At 54.5% G+C, this 17,255-nt stretch overlaps 2 protein-coding genes across 2 annotated transcripts in view; both read right to left on the reverse strand.

Moving 5' to 3' along the window:
• Positions 1–14,046, reverse strand: part of ADAMTS14 (ADAM metallopeptidase with thrombospondin type 1 motif 14) — a 92,435-nt gene extending 78,389 nt beyond the window's left edge. The window contains exons 1-2 of the mRNA XM_060097439.1: positions 13,965–14,046; positions 11,823–12,265 (exon numbers count right to left, since the gene is read on the reverse strand). Of these exons, the coding sequence (XP_059953422.1) occupies positions 11,823–12,265; positions 13,965–14,046 (525 nt within the window). The remainder of the gene's footprint in view (positions 1–11,822; positions 12,266–13,964) is intronic.
• Positions 12,202–17,255, reverse strand: part of PALD1 (phosphatase domain containing paladin 1) — a 167,082-nt gene continuing 162,028 nt past the window's right edge. The window contains exons 20-21 of the transcript XR_009533781.1: positions 16,702–16,844; positions 12,202–12,265 (exon numbers count right to left, since the gene is read on the reverse strand). The gene's annotated coding sequence lies outside the window, so the exon portion shown is untranslated. The remainder of the gene's footprint in view (positions 12,266–16,701; positions 16,845–17,255) is intronic.

Here is a 17,255-nt window from a genome sequence, read left to right on the forward strand (position 1 = left end):
GAACCCTACAGCTCAGAAGCAAGCCAGAGGACAGTAGGGTGGCTCCAGGAAAGGGTGCGGCCGGTCCTACTTGCAGCGGAGGGCTGGCCCCCAGCAGGTCACTTATCCCAGCCAGGGCTCCCCTCTGATCCATCCTGACATCAGCCTGCCCCCAGAGGGCCCTGCAGAAGGCAGGTGAGCACAGGAGAATGGAAAGATGAGTGGACCTAGACACCTGAACTCCTGTGCCCGGCCCAGGTCTAACCCCACATGGGGGTCCTGACAACACATTCCCCTCCAGGCATCGCTGCCCTCCTCTGCACAGTGGGGACAAGTGGACAAAACCACATTAGCTAGAAAGCCACACTTGTGCACGCGGGCCTCCATGCCTGTGCCCTGCGGAGAGCCCTGCGGAGAGCTCTGTGGGATGCCCTTCCAGCCCAGCTCACATGTCACCCCATCACCGCCCCCTCCTCCACGCCCCCAGTGGTTCTGGCGGGTGCTCTATCCCGCCCACATATGTCTGTCTGTCCCTCTTCCAGATGCGAGCTTCTCCACAAGAGGACAAGTACCGATCCACAACACAGGACCAACTTCGGAACCAGGCACCTTCAGCCAACATCCTCATGTCCAAGTCTCCAAAATGAACCCCCTTGGGCATACCACCCTTAATGAGAGTCCTCTCCCACAAAACACGGCTGTGGCTTAGGGGACAGCCTCAGGACTGTGAATTATGAGGTGACAAAATATCAAGCACTCAACAAGGCCTCTTTGGGCTAGAGGAGCTAATTCAGAGTGTGGGCTCCTGCCAACCTCAAGGGACGGAAATTAACTTCTGCTGTGGGGCGGGGTGGCCTGGGGGTACGAATGTTTTCTGGACAGATCAAAGGTATAAATATTTGGCTGGTTTAAAAGCAAAAACTGACAAAGGGTTTCAAGCAACCCGTTGGGAACAGGGTTTGCATTCAGACCGACCAGGTCCTAACAAACACTCCCACATTCAGAGTTTTCTCTAAAAGGGCCTGATCTACTGCCCCCTCAGCCGTGCTATGGAAAGCAGAAGAAAAGGAGAGTTCAGGGTTTTAATGTTCCATGTCAAGTGATGTGCGCATAACAGCAACCCACTGCCCTGCAAAATTCTGAAAATGGATAAAACAGCGGCAATGGTGACTTGGAGCTGAGAAGCACCAGAAGGTTTCCTTTGAGCTTCAAATCCTGCTCACTGGGAGGTTGGCATTTGTTTTCTCTTAACAGGTTTCCCAGTCTTCAGGAGGACAATGACCCGCAGAAGTTGAGCTGTCCGCCCTTGCAGGGGGAGCCTTGTAAACACCTCCACTGGGCACCCAGGCCCAAGGACTCCCAGGACGCCCCCCACGAGGCAACCAATGGACCAATCCCTTCAGTGTTTGCGCTCTGAAGTCGTTGCCATGGCCACCGAGGCCCTGGCCTTACAGGGTTTATGACCTCGAGGAACGATTCCGTCTACTAACTCAGGAGAAGCTGCGCGGAATTGTGGGGGGAGCATGGGACTGGGAGTCAGGGACCTGGACCCCATTGGCCCTGACAGTCGCCCACTGCGTGACCTGGGTGAGTCTTTTCCCTTCCCTGAGCCTCAGCTTCCTTGTCTGGAAAGTGAGAAGGGGACCGAGAGGCCCCCAAAGCCTCTTCCAGTCATAGCTGAGTTAGGGTGAACTTTGGCAGTGATGCTAGCTGAGATTCACCGCCGGAGGTGTTCGTAACAGGAGGGTTATTTGTGCTTATACGGAGCTCCCTGGAGCTGCCAGGGATGAGGCAGCCTACAAATATTACTGCTGCTGTTGTTCTTCTTATTGTTGTTCTTGTTGTTTCTAAGGCTTTAAAGGCAGGAAAAGGCCCACATGCTGAGAACAGAAGGCCAGGCCTGGCGGATGATTTGGGAACTTTCCACTGCAGGGTCCGGGGAATGCGGAAATTCCCCAGGTCCTCACCAAAAGCCCAGCCCTGGGCCTGGACCGCACTGAGGCTGGAAGGCAGGTGGAAGGCAACCACAGCCCCCACCCCACTCACCAGCCCACGGAGCAGCCCAGAGGCCACCCTCCCTCCAGCCAGCCCAAAGATGCCAGGGAAGTAAAATAAAACCAGCCCCTAGACCAGCCCTCCCTGGAATGGGAGGCCGGCTCTGCTCGGAAGGAGCAGCAGTGAGGTGATGTCTGGCTTCTATTCCATATCATAAATAAGTTATTAACCCAGAGCAGACAGCAAGGCACAGCCGTGGGGAAACCAGGGAAGTGAAACTGCAAGATCAGACCGCCTCGAAGACTAGAAAACCACCCAGGATCCAGACCCTGGCCACTCAGACAGAGGCCCTGATGGGATGGGGCCTTCTGGGAAGCAAGAGCACTAGAATGGGCGTCCAGGGGTCTGGAAACAAACCCACTGTGGAACCTGCCTCAGTTTCTATATTTATTCCAAGAGATCAACAATAATAACAGCAAATACTACCATTTATTGTTCTGGACACTGTGGTCGCACTTTTGAGTGCCTGACTTCTAATCAACAAAACTACAAGGTAGGAACACCCACTTTACAGATACAGAAACTGAGGCTCAGAGAGGTCGAGCCACTTGCCTAGGGTCAGTATGGGAGAACGATTGCAAAGATGGCTGCAACAATGCCTCCTGTCTCTGCTCCCATGCCTCTTTGAAATGAGGTAGGGTCCATTCCTCCACTCTTGGAAAATCTAGTCCGGCCTTGTGGCTCGCTTTGACCAATAGAATGCACAGAAGCAACATTATGCAACTTCCAAGACTAGAAGATCTTCCTTACGAGATCTTGCAGCTTCCACTTTTACCCTCTTGGAATGCTACCCTGAGACTGCTGTGAAAGAAGCTGGTCTTACCTACTAGAGGACGTGAGGCCACAGACAGGAGAACTGAGGCTGCCTAGCCAACAGCCAGCACCAATGCCAGATGTGTGAATGAGGTCAGCCTGGACCTTCCAGCCTTGCCAACTGTCCAGGCAGCAACCGGCAGAGGAATCACCCAGCCAACCAACAGAATTGTGGAAAGAATATGCTATTGTTTTAAGTTCAGCAGTTTTAGGCTGGTCTGTTTCACAGCTGTGGATAACTGATACAGTCACTCAGTTTCCCCACACTGCCTATCTCCCCAGGAAAACCCATGCTCCCTCCTCCTGGAATTTGGTTGGGGTCAAGGCACCCCATGCTGACTGCTGCCCATGCCTGCAGCCCCCAGACCACAGCCCCACAAGCAGGAAGTGACCACAGGGGACATACTCTATGAAGTGTAAGAAGGGCTGCAGGCCACTTTCTACCTAAAGACCCACAGTCACCCTGATGTAGCAGGTCAGAAGCTCCCTCTTTCTCCAAAAAGACAATTTCTTGTTTTCGTTATAGAAACATAAATTCTACAAAGGACTGAGGGCCTCTCAGGGAACTGGGTTGCCCGAATAGCAAACGTGATGAAGCAGGTTGCACCCTCGCAGAGGATGCGAGCTCTGGAGACAGAAACTCTCCAGTAAAGGGCACACTGAGGGCAGGAAAGCATTCAGTCTCGCCTCACCCACTGGCTCAGGCCCACGGGGCATGGGTGCCTGGAGCACACACTGGGACACGCACTCGGGGGCAGCGTGCACAGCTGACCTGCAGGGCTTGCCAGGCGTGCAGGAGGCGAGTGCCATGTGTCATCCATTGCTGGCCTAGGAGCAGACAGACAGCCACAGAGAGGAGGACAGGCCCGCTGTCCCTCCCCATCTGACAGAGGTGAGAAGATGCAAATGTGAGCTTTATGCCGCCTCTGAAAGGGAGCCAACATCCCCTGAGGGCCTGCCCTGTGGCAGGTGCCGAGGTCAGAGAGACACACAGGTGACTAAACTCAGACCCTGCCCTTTGAGAGCCCAATGGGAATGTTCCAGGGGAAGAATGTAGACGGGGGTGAGAAGCAAGTTGCAGCCTGAGAAAAAAATGAACAGGCCTGGAGGAGGTTGGGAGGAATGGGCTCTGCCTGCCCAGCTAAAGGCCCAGAGACCACTCTGGGGTTGTAAAGCAAAAAACTGGGGTGCTCTTGACTTCCTCTCGTCTTCTTTCCTGCTCCCATCCCCTCAGACCTGGTGGACTCAACCAATAAATCCACACCATTTAATAGCGACGGTCGAAGCATATCGGGTACTGTGCTAATAAAGCCCTTTGCACACATGACAACTCTTATGAAGTGACTAATATTATCCCCACTTTGCAGAAGAGGAAACTGAAGCACAGAGAGGCTTAGTAATTGCCCAAGGCCACACAGCATGAAAAAGCCAAGGCTGGGATTTCAACCCAGGCAGTTTGGTTGCAGGGGTCATGCTCTCATCCCCTGCACTGCTCACTGGCAAGCTGAGGCCTCCAGCTAAGAGCCCTGCTGCACTGGGCCCACACACTATCTTAAAAATAGAACTCTTTGCTTAAAAATCCATATTTCTGATTTCTCTCTTAAAATTCTCAAATGTGATACCAGATTGGCACTCCCTTTAAACAGGAATTTGCCACTGTCCCACCTCTCCCCTAGTACCTGGCCCTCTTCCCTTGCGCTAATCCCTGCTCCTAGAAGTAGCTGAAGTCCCGACTTCCTGTGTACCCCGAACCCAGCCCTGTGCTAGGCATGCAGAGAAATGCAAAAATTTAAGACAGTTCCTGACTTCTGGGAACTGGGTGGCCAAGATGGGGGATGCCTCAAGCAGAGGGAAGGGAAGACACCGTGGGAGGTGTGAACAGCATGAGCAAAGGCATGGGCTACAAAGTGAGGTGCAAACACACCAGGCTGGCTGGGGAGGGGTGAGGGTCTGCAGGGCAGGATCCACCATCGGGGCTGGAGAGGCAGGTGGAGCAAGGCAACGAGCTCTGCACCAATGCGGGGCCAGAAATCCCCCGCCCCTCCCAGGGTTATCGGCACAGATGTGTAAGGGCAGGCAGCCCGCAGGCCAGGACGTATGGGGACAGGCCTGCCGGGCAGTTGGGTGAGGGCACCTCTGAAACTCCAGGCCTCACACTCCACATCCCAGGGCAGGCACAGACAGCAAGGCAGAGCTGGGTGCTTGCCAAGGAGCTGCCAGGAAAGCCCACTCACTCCCTAGACATCATGGAGCAACGCCGGGGCAAGGACAGATATTGGTACAAAGACACCGATGAGCCCCAGGCAAATCTGCTACAATAGGACTGCACCAGCATGCAGCTGGAAAGATTAGCGTCTTCCCCAAATACTAAAGTGACTCCTGCTTACAAACCTCCCATGGCTCCCTATGGGCACAGGGGCAAATCTAAGTCCACAGTGAGGCAAAGCTTCTCCAAACTACATTTTCATCACCCCCCTTTCCAGTGGAGAGCAGCTGAGATGACTTGCCATTTCCTGAATCCTGCAAAGTCGAAGGATTTCCTTCCCTGTGAATGCCTAAAATTCCTAGCTCTTGGCTTTAAAAGCTCCTATTGATGCTTTTATACCCAGCCCAAATGTCCCCTCTGCTGGGAAGCCTTCCCTGAGCACCTCTCCTTCTCAGTACTCACCACCTCCAGGCCACCTACCAAGTGCATTACGTTTCCCTGCATTCCTACACAACACTGACGTTTAGTGTGATCAGTCTTGTTTCATGCTATCTACTGTGTATATCGGCCTTCTTTAAACCATGGGTTCTGGAGCACAGGGAGAGAGGGATGAGTTTCAACCCTGCATCCCCCAGGAGCTGGTCAAGGGCCTGGCTGGGGGAAGGTGCCTACAGATTGTTAACAGAATGCTCCACTTGGCACCCCTCAGTACCCTCCTGCCCTGGAAGGCATGTGGGGTTATTACAGACCAGTCGTAATACACTCCCGTGCACTGAGCAAGCACCATTTGGCCCATTCTGCAGAGAAAGCTGCCACAGCAGAGGGGAGGCAGGGCCTGGCCAACCCGGGAACCAGAGGTGGCCTCGGGCTCACATCAGAGAGCACTGATAATCTACGTACTGTTGCAGTACAAGGGACTCCAACAATACTTTTAGTATTTCTCCCCATTAATGATAGCTGTAATTACTGTAGTAATTACTATAAAAAAGTAATAAATATTACTATTAATAATCCCCATTTTTAAAGGCCCCACCATATACCAGACCCTTCACTTTTTTACATTTTCTTATTTAATCCTCTGAACAGCCCTATAGATGATTGTTCTCTCCTCCTTACAGATGAGGAATCCCAAGCACAGAGAGATTTAGAAACTTATTCAAGGTCACACAGCTAGTCTGTACTAGAGTAGAGAGACTCCACAATTTCTGCCACCCTAGACTGTTTCCTAATTATGACTAAAAATGCCTGTCACGGGGCTTTCTATGGGCCAGGCCCTACCGGTAACTGCTTTACTGAAACATAATTCATGTACCGTACATTTCACCCATTAAAAGTGCAGAATGTTTGTATATGTGTATGTATAACTGATTCACTTTGCTGTACACCTGAAACACACTGTAAATCAAGTCTACTCCAGTAAAAAAAATTTCTTTTTTAAATTAAAAAAAAATAAAGTGCAGAATGTAATGGTTTTTTGTCTCTGCATAGAGCTGTGCAAACACCACCGCAATCAACTTTAGGACGTTCCATCACCCCACAGAGAAACCCCGGGCCATTCAAACTGTCAGTCTCAACACACACGCCCTCCACCTGGCATCTTAATTCCATTTTAAAGACAAAAGGACTGAGGCTCAGAGAGCTGCTGGGCCTTGCACACCATTGGGCAGAGGATAGGAAGCAGAGCTGGGACACAGCCTCCCCTGCCCTCTCCCCATACTGCCTGCCAGGGGTCTACTCTGTAACCCGTTAAAAATGCACGTTCTGCAGAGGGTGGAAAACAGAACCAGATGGTGACAAATCTTACACGTGCGGCTGCTTCCACGCCAGGCCCCTGACTCACAGAGGCACTGAGGGCAAAGAGGGGGGGATGTGACGCCTCCCAGCTCCCGTGACCCCAGTGCAGGGGCAGCGAGGCCCAGGAGCCCGGGAGACAGAGGTAGAAGCGGGGCAAGTGGCCTTCAGGAGGCTGGCAGCCTGGGCTCCCGATGGTATGCAGGGGTCCCACTCTGCTGATCTCATTCCTGCACCCCACAACCCCTCCAGGACCCACAAAGTAGTGGCCCCCCACCCAGGCCTCCATGTGCCTCTCAGGACTTCAGAACCACAACTGCTAGCAGAGAGTCTGTTCTGCATCTGGCCCCAGCCAGGGGACCTGAGATGACCCAGGCCTTCCCTGCCCACAGGTCCTGAGGTTTCGGGTCACAGGAGCATTGGGGGGACTGCCACGTTGACTGGCCGGGATCCCCAAGGGAGGCTCTGCAGAGTAGACCAGCAGGCTGCCACTGCTGCCTGGGCGCATTCCCAATCTGGGACCCCAGTGTCTGACAGCTCCCCCCAACCCCAGAGGAAACACTCTGCAGGTAGGACTGGGCCTCCCCACATCGCCTATCTCCTTCCCCGAAACACCCACAAGCCAGCTCTGGGTCAGCAGTTCTCTCTGCTGGCCACGGGCCCGGCACTTTCTTTCATGTTTATAATGTCTGAACAACTTGGAGCCAATGCCACCTCCTCCAGGAGCCCTCCCGGATCCCCGAACCAAAACAAACGGCTTGTCCCGCTGCTTCCTCACACAGGATTGTAATCCGTCTGCTTTTACGTCTGGTTTCCCATTATCCTCCAGACTCATCTAGGGCAGGGGTCCTGGCTTCCTCATTCCTGGTCCCCCCCCCGACCCCCTCCCCAACTATGACACACCAGGCCTTCCAGCAGAGCAGGTGGGAAGTGAGATAAAGTGCCCATTCCTCAGTGTCAGGCATGAATTAACAGCCGTGCACAGAACCCGCCCAGTGTCTGTCCCGGTGCCCGTGGTGACTGACTCTGTGGGATGGCAGGAGAAGAGGAAGAGATAATGGTCACTGCTCCCACTGCAGGTTCCAGCTGGAAAGGAGGATTGAGCCATCAGTTTAGACACAGCACTTCTCACCAGAGCAGCTAAAGTCCAAACGGCTGCAGTCTGTCCACACAGAGGAGGGTTTGTTCAGACCGTCTTCCAACTGGAAGGTCTGCTAAGCCATGAGGGCCAAGCTCAGGATTGGTGTCTTTCCTCTCTGCACCTGCAGCCCCGCCCAGGCCTGGCAGGAGCAGACCCAGGACCCGCCAGGAAGGGGCAGTCAACTACAGGTTTACAGTGGCCTGGCTTCAAGCTCCTCCAGCAAGGCCTGCCCTGTGTCACAAAGTACCAATGCCAGAGCTAGAAGGTGCTCTGAGCTCACCCATTACAGGCTCCATGATACACCCAGGAGGCAAGGGAGGCTCAGAGAAGGAGGACAGCTTGCCCAGGGTCACACAGTCATGGCTCCCAACTCCCAGCCCAGACTCTTCTCAGATAACAGGCTGCTGCTTCCCTGCCCTGGGCCCCCTCTCCTATCCTGCCCTTCCTTCAAGGTCAGACCAAGGCCCACCTGCCCAGTGTCTTCTAGGATCACCTCCCCGGCCCCGTCCAGCATGGTGCTCCCTCACTGGCAAGTTCTTTCCTCTGCCCAGAACGCCCTACCCACCCTCTGGCCCCAACAAACTTCTATTCATCCTTCAAGACCCAGTTCAAATATTATCTTCTCTAAGACAAAGATAATCATCACTCCCATTTACCGAGTAGCCATCCCTGCTGTGCTACGGAAAACCAAAAAGTTACTGTTGAAACTATTTGTGGGGTACCCCCTGCTTAGCACCCAAGTTCCTTGAGGACAGAGACCTGACTCTCTGCAAAGCAGGGTTACAACAATATCTGTGTACGCACCTCATACAACTGAAACGCTCTATAAACTAAAAAGTCCTGTGCCAATAGAAGCTATATGTATTGATATTATCTTCACACCTCCTCCCCATGACTCAGTTTCCCCACTTACATGATGGATGAAGTTAATGAATGCACATGATAGTATGTGTGTTGTGCCTGGGCTATGGCTATGGCTCGTGACTGTTGCTGTTATTATTCATGTCACATTCACTTTCTTACATCTCCCTGTAGACCTCGCCCATGGCCAGTGCTCAGTACGTATTTTTTTGGACTGAATGACTTCAGCATTTGAGATGTGGAAGAAGCTGGGATTAAAACCCAGAGTCCACATAAAGATGCAGAGTTAAATCTTATCATCAGAAGGGCTGCACTGTGACCTTTGAATCCAAAGGTGGCTCAGCTGGGTGACAGTGAACAGCCCTTGCTCTCATGGAGTGGGCTGGAGGTGAGGAAATCCCTGCCCTGGACAGGGAGCCTCTGTGCTGGGCTGTGGTCCTTGTCAGGGACCAGGTCAGGGAGACCCCTGAGAACTGGCCTTAGGGACTGGACTCTGGAGCCCAGGGCACAAGCAGGGGCCCAGCCCAGGAGGTCCAGTTCTGCCTCTCACCAAACGCAGGGACCAGGCAAGCCACTCCCGGAGCCTCAGTTCCACCGCAGAACAGGCTTCCAGAAGCTCATCCATGGAGCCTTGGAGACCTGACCCAGCTTCTGCAAATGTCACATAGAATCGATTTCTGTCTGCCAGGGAGGAGTGAGTGCAGCCCCTCTTTGGACAAATGAGAAGAGTAAAGCCCAGAGAGGGGAAGTGACTTGCCCAGGTCACATAGCCAATGAGAACGTTTACTCAGAGGCCACCAAAAGTCAGCAACATCAGCTGAGCATCCAGTGACCACCTGTCAACGTCTGCTGAGCTGGTTCAATGATAAGAAGATTTCCAGGGTGCAAAGTGTGTGGGCAGTTACATATTAATGGCGATGATCATCCACTCATGCCTTTGTTTAGGCCCCCGTGGACATTTATGGAGGTAGTCGAGGAAATGGGAGAACAGCTCTGTCACTGAACAGCTTACAGCCCATTTGGCTGATGACTTCAGGTCACCATGTCATTCAGCCCAAGCCACTGATGTGCACTGGTGCTTTCTATCTCTCCATCTGCACAGACACTGGATCTCTAGGTGATTCCTCACGTCACTTTGGATTTTCAACCGAAACTTGTGGCCACAGCATAGCACTAGCCACAGGCTGAGGAGAGTCCCAGGACTGCTGAGCCAGGGCGGGATGGTGGCCAAGGCTCACCCTGGCACCAGGACAAGGTCTCAGCCTTCTCCAGCTATCCGTACAATCTGTGTTCCTCAAAGTCCGCTCCACAGAATGCTCGCGTTCCAGGTGATTGTGGTGCACACTCAACTCTGAAAACCAACCACTGCCTAGACCATGCCTCTCAATGGGGGCTCTGGTGCCTCCAATGGGGCAAAAATTTGTTCTTTGGGAGGCAAAAAATTTACTCTTTTCATATATAAAGCACAGATATACATAGAGTTTAAAAACAGATATTCAGTATAGCTGTGGTATTAAGGTTTCATTGGGGAGCAATTAGGGAAAAAATGTCTAAAAGGCTCCTCAGGGGGATGATAACGAAAAAAAGATTGAGAAACCCTGGTCTAGACAAAGGCAGCCATGACATTCAGCAGGAAGATACCTCGTAAGGATGGGAAGATGGTAAGAAGTGTTCCCAGCCCTGCCAGTAAGGAAAGACCCCTCCCCTTACCATCCCCCCATCTGACTCATCCCTCTCTGAAAGCTCAAAGGCAGATGGGCAAGCAGGTCCTTTCCTGGACATATCAGCTTGTGCCTGGCAAAGCAGAGGCCATGAAAACAGTGCCCATCAAGGCCCTGGAGCTGCCACACAGGCTCACGAGGGCCTGATACACAGCAGACAGGGCAGCAAGGGGAATGGGATCCAGCCTGAGTTGAGCACAAGAAGGAGAGAATCCGGGCTTCCCTGGTGGCGCAGTGGTTGAGAGTCCGCCTGCCGATGCAGAAGATGCGGGCTCGTGCCCCAGTCTGGGAGGATCCCACATGCCGCGGAGCGGCTGGGTCCATGAGCCATGGCTGCTGAGCCTGCGCATCCGGAGCCTGTGCTCCGCAACAGGAGAGGGCACAACAGTGAGAGGCCCGCGTACCGCAAAAAAAAAAAAAAAAAAAAAAAAAAAAGAGAAGCCACCTGTGGCTTTCTGGTTTGCAACATGGAACCAACTAGCAGGGGGTTCCCTGTGCCTGGGAGGAGGGAGCAGGTCCTGAGAAAGGGAACTCAGATCAGAGAGCCACAGAAGAGCAGGCTGACTTTGGGATCAGGCTGCCCCTCCCCCCGCCAGGAAGGACACAGCAGTAAAAATAATAACCGACAGCCTTGACCATGTGCCAAGCAGGTGCCAACCACTGGCCGTGCTGCCTGGTGAGGTAGGTCATATTTTCATCACCAGCACATCAGCTCCAGGAGGGCAGGGGACTGTGTCTGTCTCAGGCACTGCCGCATTCCCAGCGCCCGACTGGCACGTGGAGCGTGCACAGTAAATATGTGCAGAATGAATAAATCCCACTTCATGGGTAAGGGAAAGGACCACAGGAGGGCAAGTAACTTATCCAAAGTGACACGGCCAGTGAGCGGCACAGCCAGGGCTCAACCCCAGCAGAGCCTGCCCTCCTCATGCCCGCATGTGTCTGCACTCAGACCCCTGACAGGTGAGCTGTGGTCCCGGTGTGTCAGTAGATGGTGAGGGGATGAACAGAATAAGGTACCATCCTATCTCGGCCACTTTACAGTTGGCACAGTATGGTGGCCAAAGGGGCACACGGGGCTCTCTCTGGAAAGTGGCGCAGCCCCTGACTTGGCCCAGACTGCAGGCTGTGCCCACAGGAATCCCAAACACATGGGAGCCAAGGAGAAAACCATGTCGGTCTGGCTCGGTGAGGGGGACGGGGAGGAAAGGGGGAGGATGGGGGGGTGCTGCTTGATGAAAGCCTTGTCCCTTACCAATCCGTCGCAGTTGCTGATGGCGACAGCTGCCCCTGGCATGCCCGTGACACCCCCGGTGTAGACACACTCCCTCTGCAAGGGCTGACGGAACAGCTCCCGAAAATCCTCCTGCCACTCCACTGAGGCTCCGGGCACCACCAGCCGCCGGTTGGGCCGCAGGTGTAAGTGCAGTTCCTCCCCAGAAACAGTGACGTTGAAGTAGAGGGAGGAGCGCCCCCCCCTGCCAGGCTGCAAGGTCGCTCCTTTGGGGCGCAGTGGGCTTCGAGCCACCCGCAGGTGACCGGAGTGTGACAGTGGTGTGGGTGGTCTGTCCACCTCTGTACTCCCTGAGGAGGCTGCTGGTGGCCCAGATACCACGTGGGAGAGGAAGCGTCCCTGAGAATCTGTGCTGCAGGGCACTGTCACACCATAGTCACTGAGCTTTCTTGAGAAGCGCAACTCTGTTGGAAATAAAGAAAGAGTTACTTCAGTGCCGTCTGGGCAGAGCTAAGCAGGGGAAGCTGGAAATCCCATGGGGGCAGGAAGGGCTCTGCAACCTTGACCGTCACCTTGGAGGAACCCCTTAGCCCAAGTTCATCTATTTCTCATCCAGTGCTTCCAGAGCCCTTGGATCTCTGCACTTGGATGATCGGTGTTCAAGTTTGTAAACTGCTAGACACACGTTGCTCCCCATAGCCCCCAGGCCCTTGTTACAGCTGGCAGAGGGAAACAAATGATGCCAGACAGAGTCCTGTCACTCTAGCAACAAACCTTCCAACCTTGGGCACTACAGAGGAAATTCCCCGAAAGCCCCCAGGGCAAAGAGGGATGGCTGGATGTGCCCAAACTCCCCAGTGCCCTGAAGTCACCAGCCCACCCCAGGGTAGGGCCCTCGTCGCCAAGCTCCCGGAACACAGCTGGCAAAACAAACACACCTAGAAACTCAGGGCCTCCTGGGCACGTGTCAAGGAGAAAAGAGGAGCTGGAGAGGGAAGGGAGGGAATACAGGTTCCACATTTTTCCAAGTTTAGAAAGAAAACTTTTTTAAGCAGCACAGTGGCTGCCGAGATTTCTACATGGCCCAGCCCCAAGCTGGGTAAATATAGATCTTCAAAAATAAAAGTAGACGCAGGGGTGACCTGCCCACTCGGACTGAATTAAGTGTGAGGTCATGGCCCCATGCTCCAGGCTGCATGCCAGCAGCCCGTCCTCACACAGCTCTCGCTAAGCCCAGCCAGGCAGGGCAGGAATGACAGCTCCCTGGCTTCTAGGCCTAGTGATTCATGGATAGGAGTTAGGGAGGAATTTTCATTTCCACACAGCTCTATCTCGTGTCCCCAGCCCCCTTCACGGCACTGATAAAACCTAGAAAATGATGTGCCCTGAAAATCCCTCCTGCCCAAGGCAGTTATTGGAGGGCGGGGAGGGAGATGATGAACTTTCCTCTGGTTTTACCCTTTGCAGCAGAACACCCCCAAGACTTCAGCTAGGGGGATCCTGTTGGGTACGTGAACAGAGCTCAGAGACAAGCAGGCACCCTGCCTGGAAATGACCAGAGCCCCCTCCCCATGCTCAGAGCCACCGGGAGGGCACCGCACACTGCAAAGTGAGGGTGGAGTGTGTCTGATCTGCGTGTGAGAGGCTGTCTGCACAGCACAGAGTGTGAGAATGCTGGGGGAGAGGGATGTATGTGTGTTTCTGTGCAAGAGTGTGAGTGCCCAGTGTTCACTGGGGTGTGGGGCAACCACCTGCCAGCCTGATTCTGTGTGTGTGACAGACACTTGCACATACGTACACACATATGTGCACACATGCATACAAGCTGGAGACAGAGAAGACACTGAGAGAAAGACACACAGGAGCGAGAGACAGAGAGTGAGAGAGAAACACACAGACCAAGAGACAGATGCACAGCCCCTAAGAAAAGGCTCCTATGCTCAAGTGCTCTCCTGAGGTCTCTCCCTAGTCTTGTGCCAGAAAGGGAGAGAAATCCCCGGACAGCGTCGGTGGCACTGGGGTAAGAAAAGAGAGCTCAGACCCAGCGTGTGCACAGCCTCCCACCCGCTCGAAAACTGCCGGGCTCCTCGGGCGCCCTCGGGCCACCCTGACCCGCGTGCACCCCGGACCCCGCGCGCCCCTGCGCGCCCTACCCGCACGCACCTGGGGTCCTGCTGCCCGCGTTGGCGCAGAGCGCACAGTGCAAGAGCAGCAGGCAGGACAGCCGCGCGCGGAGAGGAGCCATGTGGCCGCGCGGGCAGGCGGGCCGGGAGGGCGCCGAGCCCCGAGCTCCGGGCTGCGAGCGAGACTGGGGCGCGCTCGGGGCTCCCGCCGGCCTCCGCTTCCTCCGCCGCCTCCCGCCTCGCAGCCTACAGCCGCCCGATCCCGGCCCCCCGCGCGGCGCCGCCGTCTGGACCGCTGGCTCCGGGAGCCCGAGGTTGCCGGCGGGAGAGCGGAGCGGCCGACGCGCCAGCGCCCCCCCACTGCCAACTGCTGGCGGGCCAGTCCGCCAGCGCCTTGACGCTCCGGGACGCTGCGGGAGCCGGGCAAGTGGACCGCGGGGCGGGCCGGGGGTGGGCACACTGGCGGGGCGGGGCCGGGCGCGGGTCGGAGCTTGGGGCGCAGAGCGCCCGTGGGCGGGGCGCAGGGCGCGGATCGGAAGTGCCACGCGGAGCCCGAGCTGGGGCTTCGGGCGCCGTGGGCGAGTGTCCCCTCAGGCTCATGGGCTCCCCGGGAGTGATGGCCCTTACTTTCCTAGGCTCCTCCGCCCCACCCCCCTTTACTTGACTGCAGGGCCCAGTTTCCAGAGCTCCTGGGCCAATGGGATGTCCCACTGCCTTTGGAGGGGGAGATGGTGAGCACCACCCCCACCCCCACCCCCACCCCCCGCCCCAAGAGAGTGTCTCCTTTCTCTCCTAATGGTCTTGATGCCCCCAGTAATCTTCTGCCCCTTGAATCTACCCATTTTGCAGACCACAGCTCCCTGGGCCCCCAAGTGCAGTGACTGATCTGTGTCTTAGTCAAGAGCAGGGCTGAGCAAGGTGAGCCGAGAGCCCTGGCTTTACAGTCAGCCAGACCTGATTGAAATCCTAGCTCTGAGCCTCAGTTTCCTCGTCTGTGAAATGGGTGTTAATTATAGCACATAGTAAGGTTCAATAAATGATAACCATTCTCTGCTTCCACACCTAGCACCAATGTACCCACCACACAGCCTAAGGTGGGAAAAACTGAGTCTAAGAGATAAGAGTGGCTGCTGGTTTTGCAATGCTGCTGAGACCCGTTCAGTAATCAGGCAAACAGCCCAACTCCTGCTTTCCTTTCCTGCTTTACTCTATGAATGTGTTCCTAACAATTTTCGAATGCACTGTAAATCCAGAGGTGGGAATTGGAGAAAGGAGTTTTGGGTTTTTTGGTTTGTTTTGTTTTTAAGAACTGCAGAGTAAAGAACCTTTCTGTGAAGTGTATAAAGACCCCTAATCTTTCTTTTGAGTTCAGACATTTTGTTGTAGGGCTTTCTTAAAGGGTGGCCAACTTGTGGATGCAAATTCTCTGACCAGACTTCTCTTGGGAATCCCTGGGTCCCCTGAAAAAGAACTTGGGTTCCTGCCCTCTTCTCTCTATGTGAAGTTTCCCAGTCCACACCCTCCCTGGGCTCTGAATATGGTCCCACTTTGTGGGCAGACAGCTGGAATCTTCATCCTCATGGCTCCAGGACCTGACTCAGGGCCTCCTGAAAAGCAGCACTTGTGGAATGAATGAAATGACATCAGGGTTTTGGAGGGCCAGTACATTTATGAAGGAGGTTCAGAGAGCTGAGATGATGTGTCCCAGGTCACACAGCTCATCTGCAGCAGAGCTGCCATCAGGACCCAGAATCCAGTGCTGAGCAGGGGAGAGAGACAAGGGTAGGGGTCAGGAGACTGTTGTAGGCTAGACTGCCAGTACAGACCAAGTGACCAAGGGCAAGTCATTTCCCTCTTTGGGCTGCAGTACCTCATCCATCAAAGGGGAAATGGTGAGGATCACAGGAGTCACAGACGTAAACTTTAAAGTCCTGTGGAAATGCAGAGTGTGTTCTATTCCAAGCAACATCAGAGCATCCAATTATTTGAAATGGCACCACCAAACAGATCTATATTAAGTTTGGGAAGAACAGAGTTCTCTTTCTCCTCTTTCTGGTTCTTTAAGATCCATGAAGTCAAGGGCCAGACTGTGGTTTTGTGTGTGAGGGCTGATGAAGCAAGAGTGTGAGGGGTCCACGTGTCAGTGGGAACTTGCAGGAGAGGCAGTGAACTGTCTCCTTTCTGGCCCTCCGCAAACCCACCAGATGAGCTCAGGATTAAATGGCCTGCCTCCCTTCTCAGGGGCTCAGTTTTCCCAGCTGCAGAGTGGGGGCCCTGTGGCGACAGAAGGGAAAAGTCATGGCATGTGATTGCTAATTTTCTCCCTCTGCAGGGCCATCCCAGAGGAACTTGCAGTGCTCTCCCTAGACTCCACCCCATACTTCCTGCCTTAGACTTGGTAAGTCAAGAGGGAGAGACTGCAGCTGGGACCCCAGCAGCCTGACTCATGAACTGTGGGCTGAGGCCTTCCCTGGAGCCAGTCTCGGCAAGCAGAGAGCAAAACCTTTCCCTGGCTCTCTACCCCAACCCCCTTCCCTGGGGCTACAATGGTTGCTTTTGTTGGCAAATATTGTATGTCCAAGCTCTTTTCTACTGAGGAAGCCTTTGTTAGGAAGAGGGGACATGAGAGCAGAGCTCAGAGCCTGGGCCAGAAGGTGGAGGAAATGGCTGCATGGCCGGCCCTGTTTCTGGAGATGATCGGAGCCAAAGCAAAGAAATCTCCTGGCATCTGCTGGAAGCCTCCGAGGACAGGAGGTTCTGGGTTCCCAGTCTCTCACCTGAGATTCTGCAAGGGGAAAATGGCTTGGATGTTTCTCTTGCTCACAGCCCTCCAACACTTGTCCAACACTCCTCCCATCCAAAGCCCTGGCAGGAGATGGGGAGATGCAAACAGCTTGCACTGCACACAGTCGGCAACCACCTGGAAGACATGACAGGTGCGTGAGAAAGCCTGACAACCAGGAGAGACAGGGACGGAGAAGTGCGCACCAGATGCGGGAGGAGGGTCACCCGTGAGCGCCCCCTGAGGAGGAAGGCAGCCTCGACCACTGGCGCATTCTCCTTTGAGCACAGACAAAAGCCCAGAGACTGGAGCTGGAGGTGCCCTGAGACAGTCTCCAAGCCAGTGCCCCAACCCCACTTTACAGGTTCTGTCTAGAGAGGGAGGGGGCTCGCCTCTGGTCACACAGCTAGTTTAGAGTGAGACTAAACCCCTGGCTTCAGAACCCAGGTACCTGCTCTCCCACCTGCAGGAGCACAGCCTCTCTCCCAAGCACCAGCTCTTTCCCTCCCCTGCTCCACCTTCCAAGAGGAGGAAGAGGGGGTTTGAGGT

This window comes from Mesoplodon densirostris, chromosome 1 (assembly GCF_025265405.1).
Source record: "Mesoplodon densirostris isolate mMesDen1 chromosome 1, mMesDen1 primary haplotype, whole genome shotgun sequence".
Classification (NCBI taxonomy): Eukaryota; Metazoa; Chordata; class Mammalia; order Artiodactyla; family Ziphiidae; genus Mesoplodon; species Mesoplodon densirostris.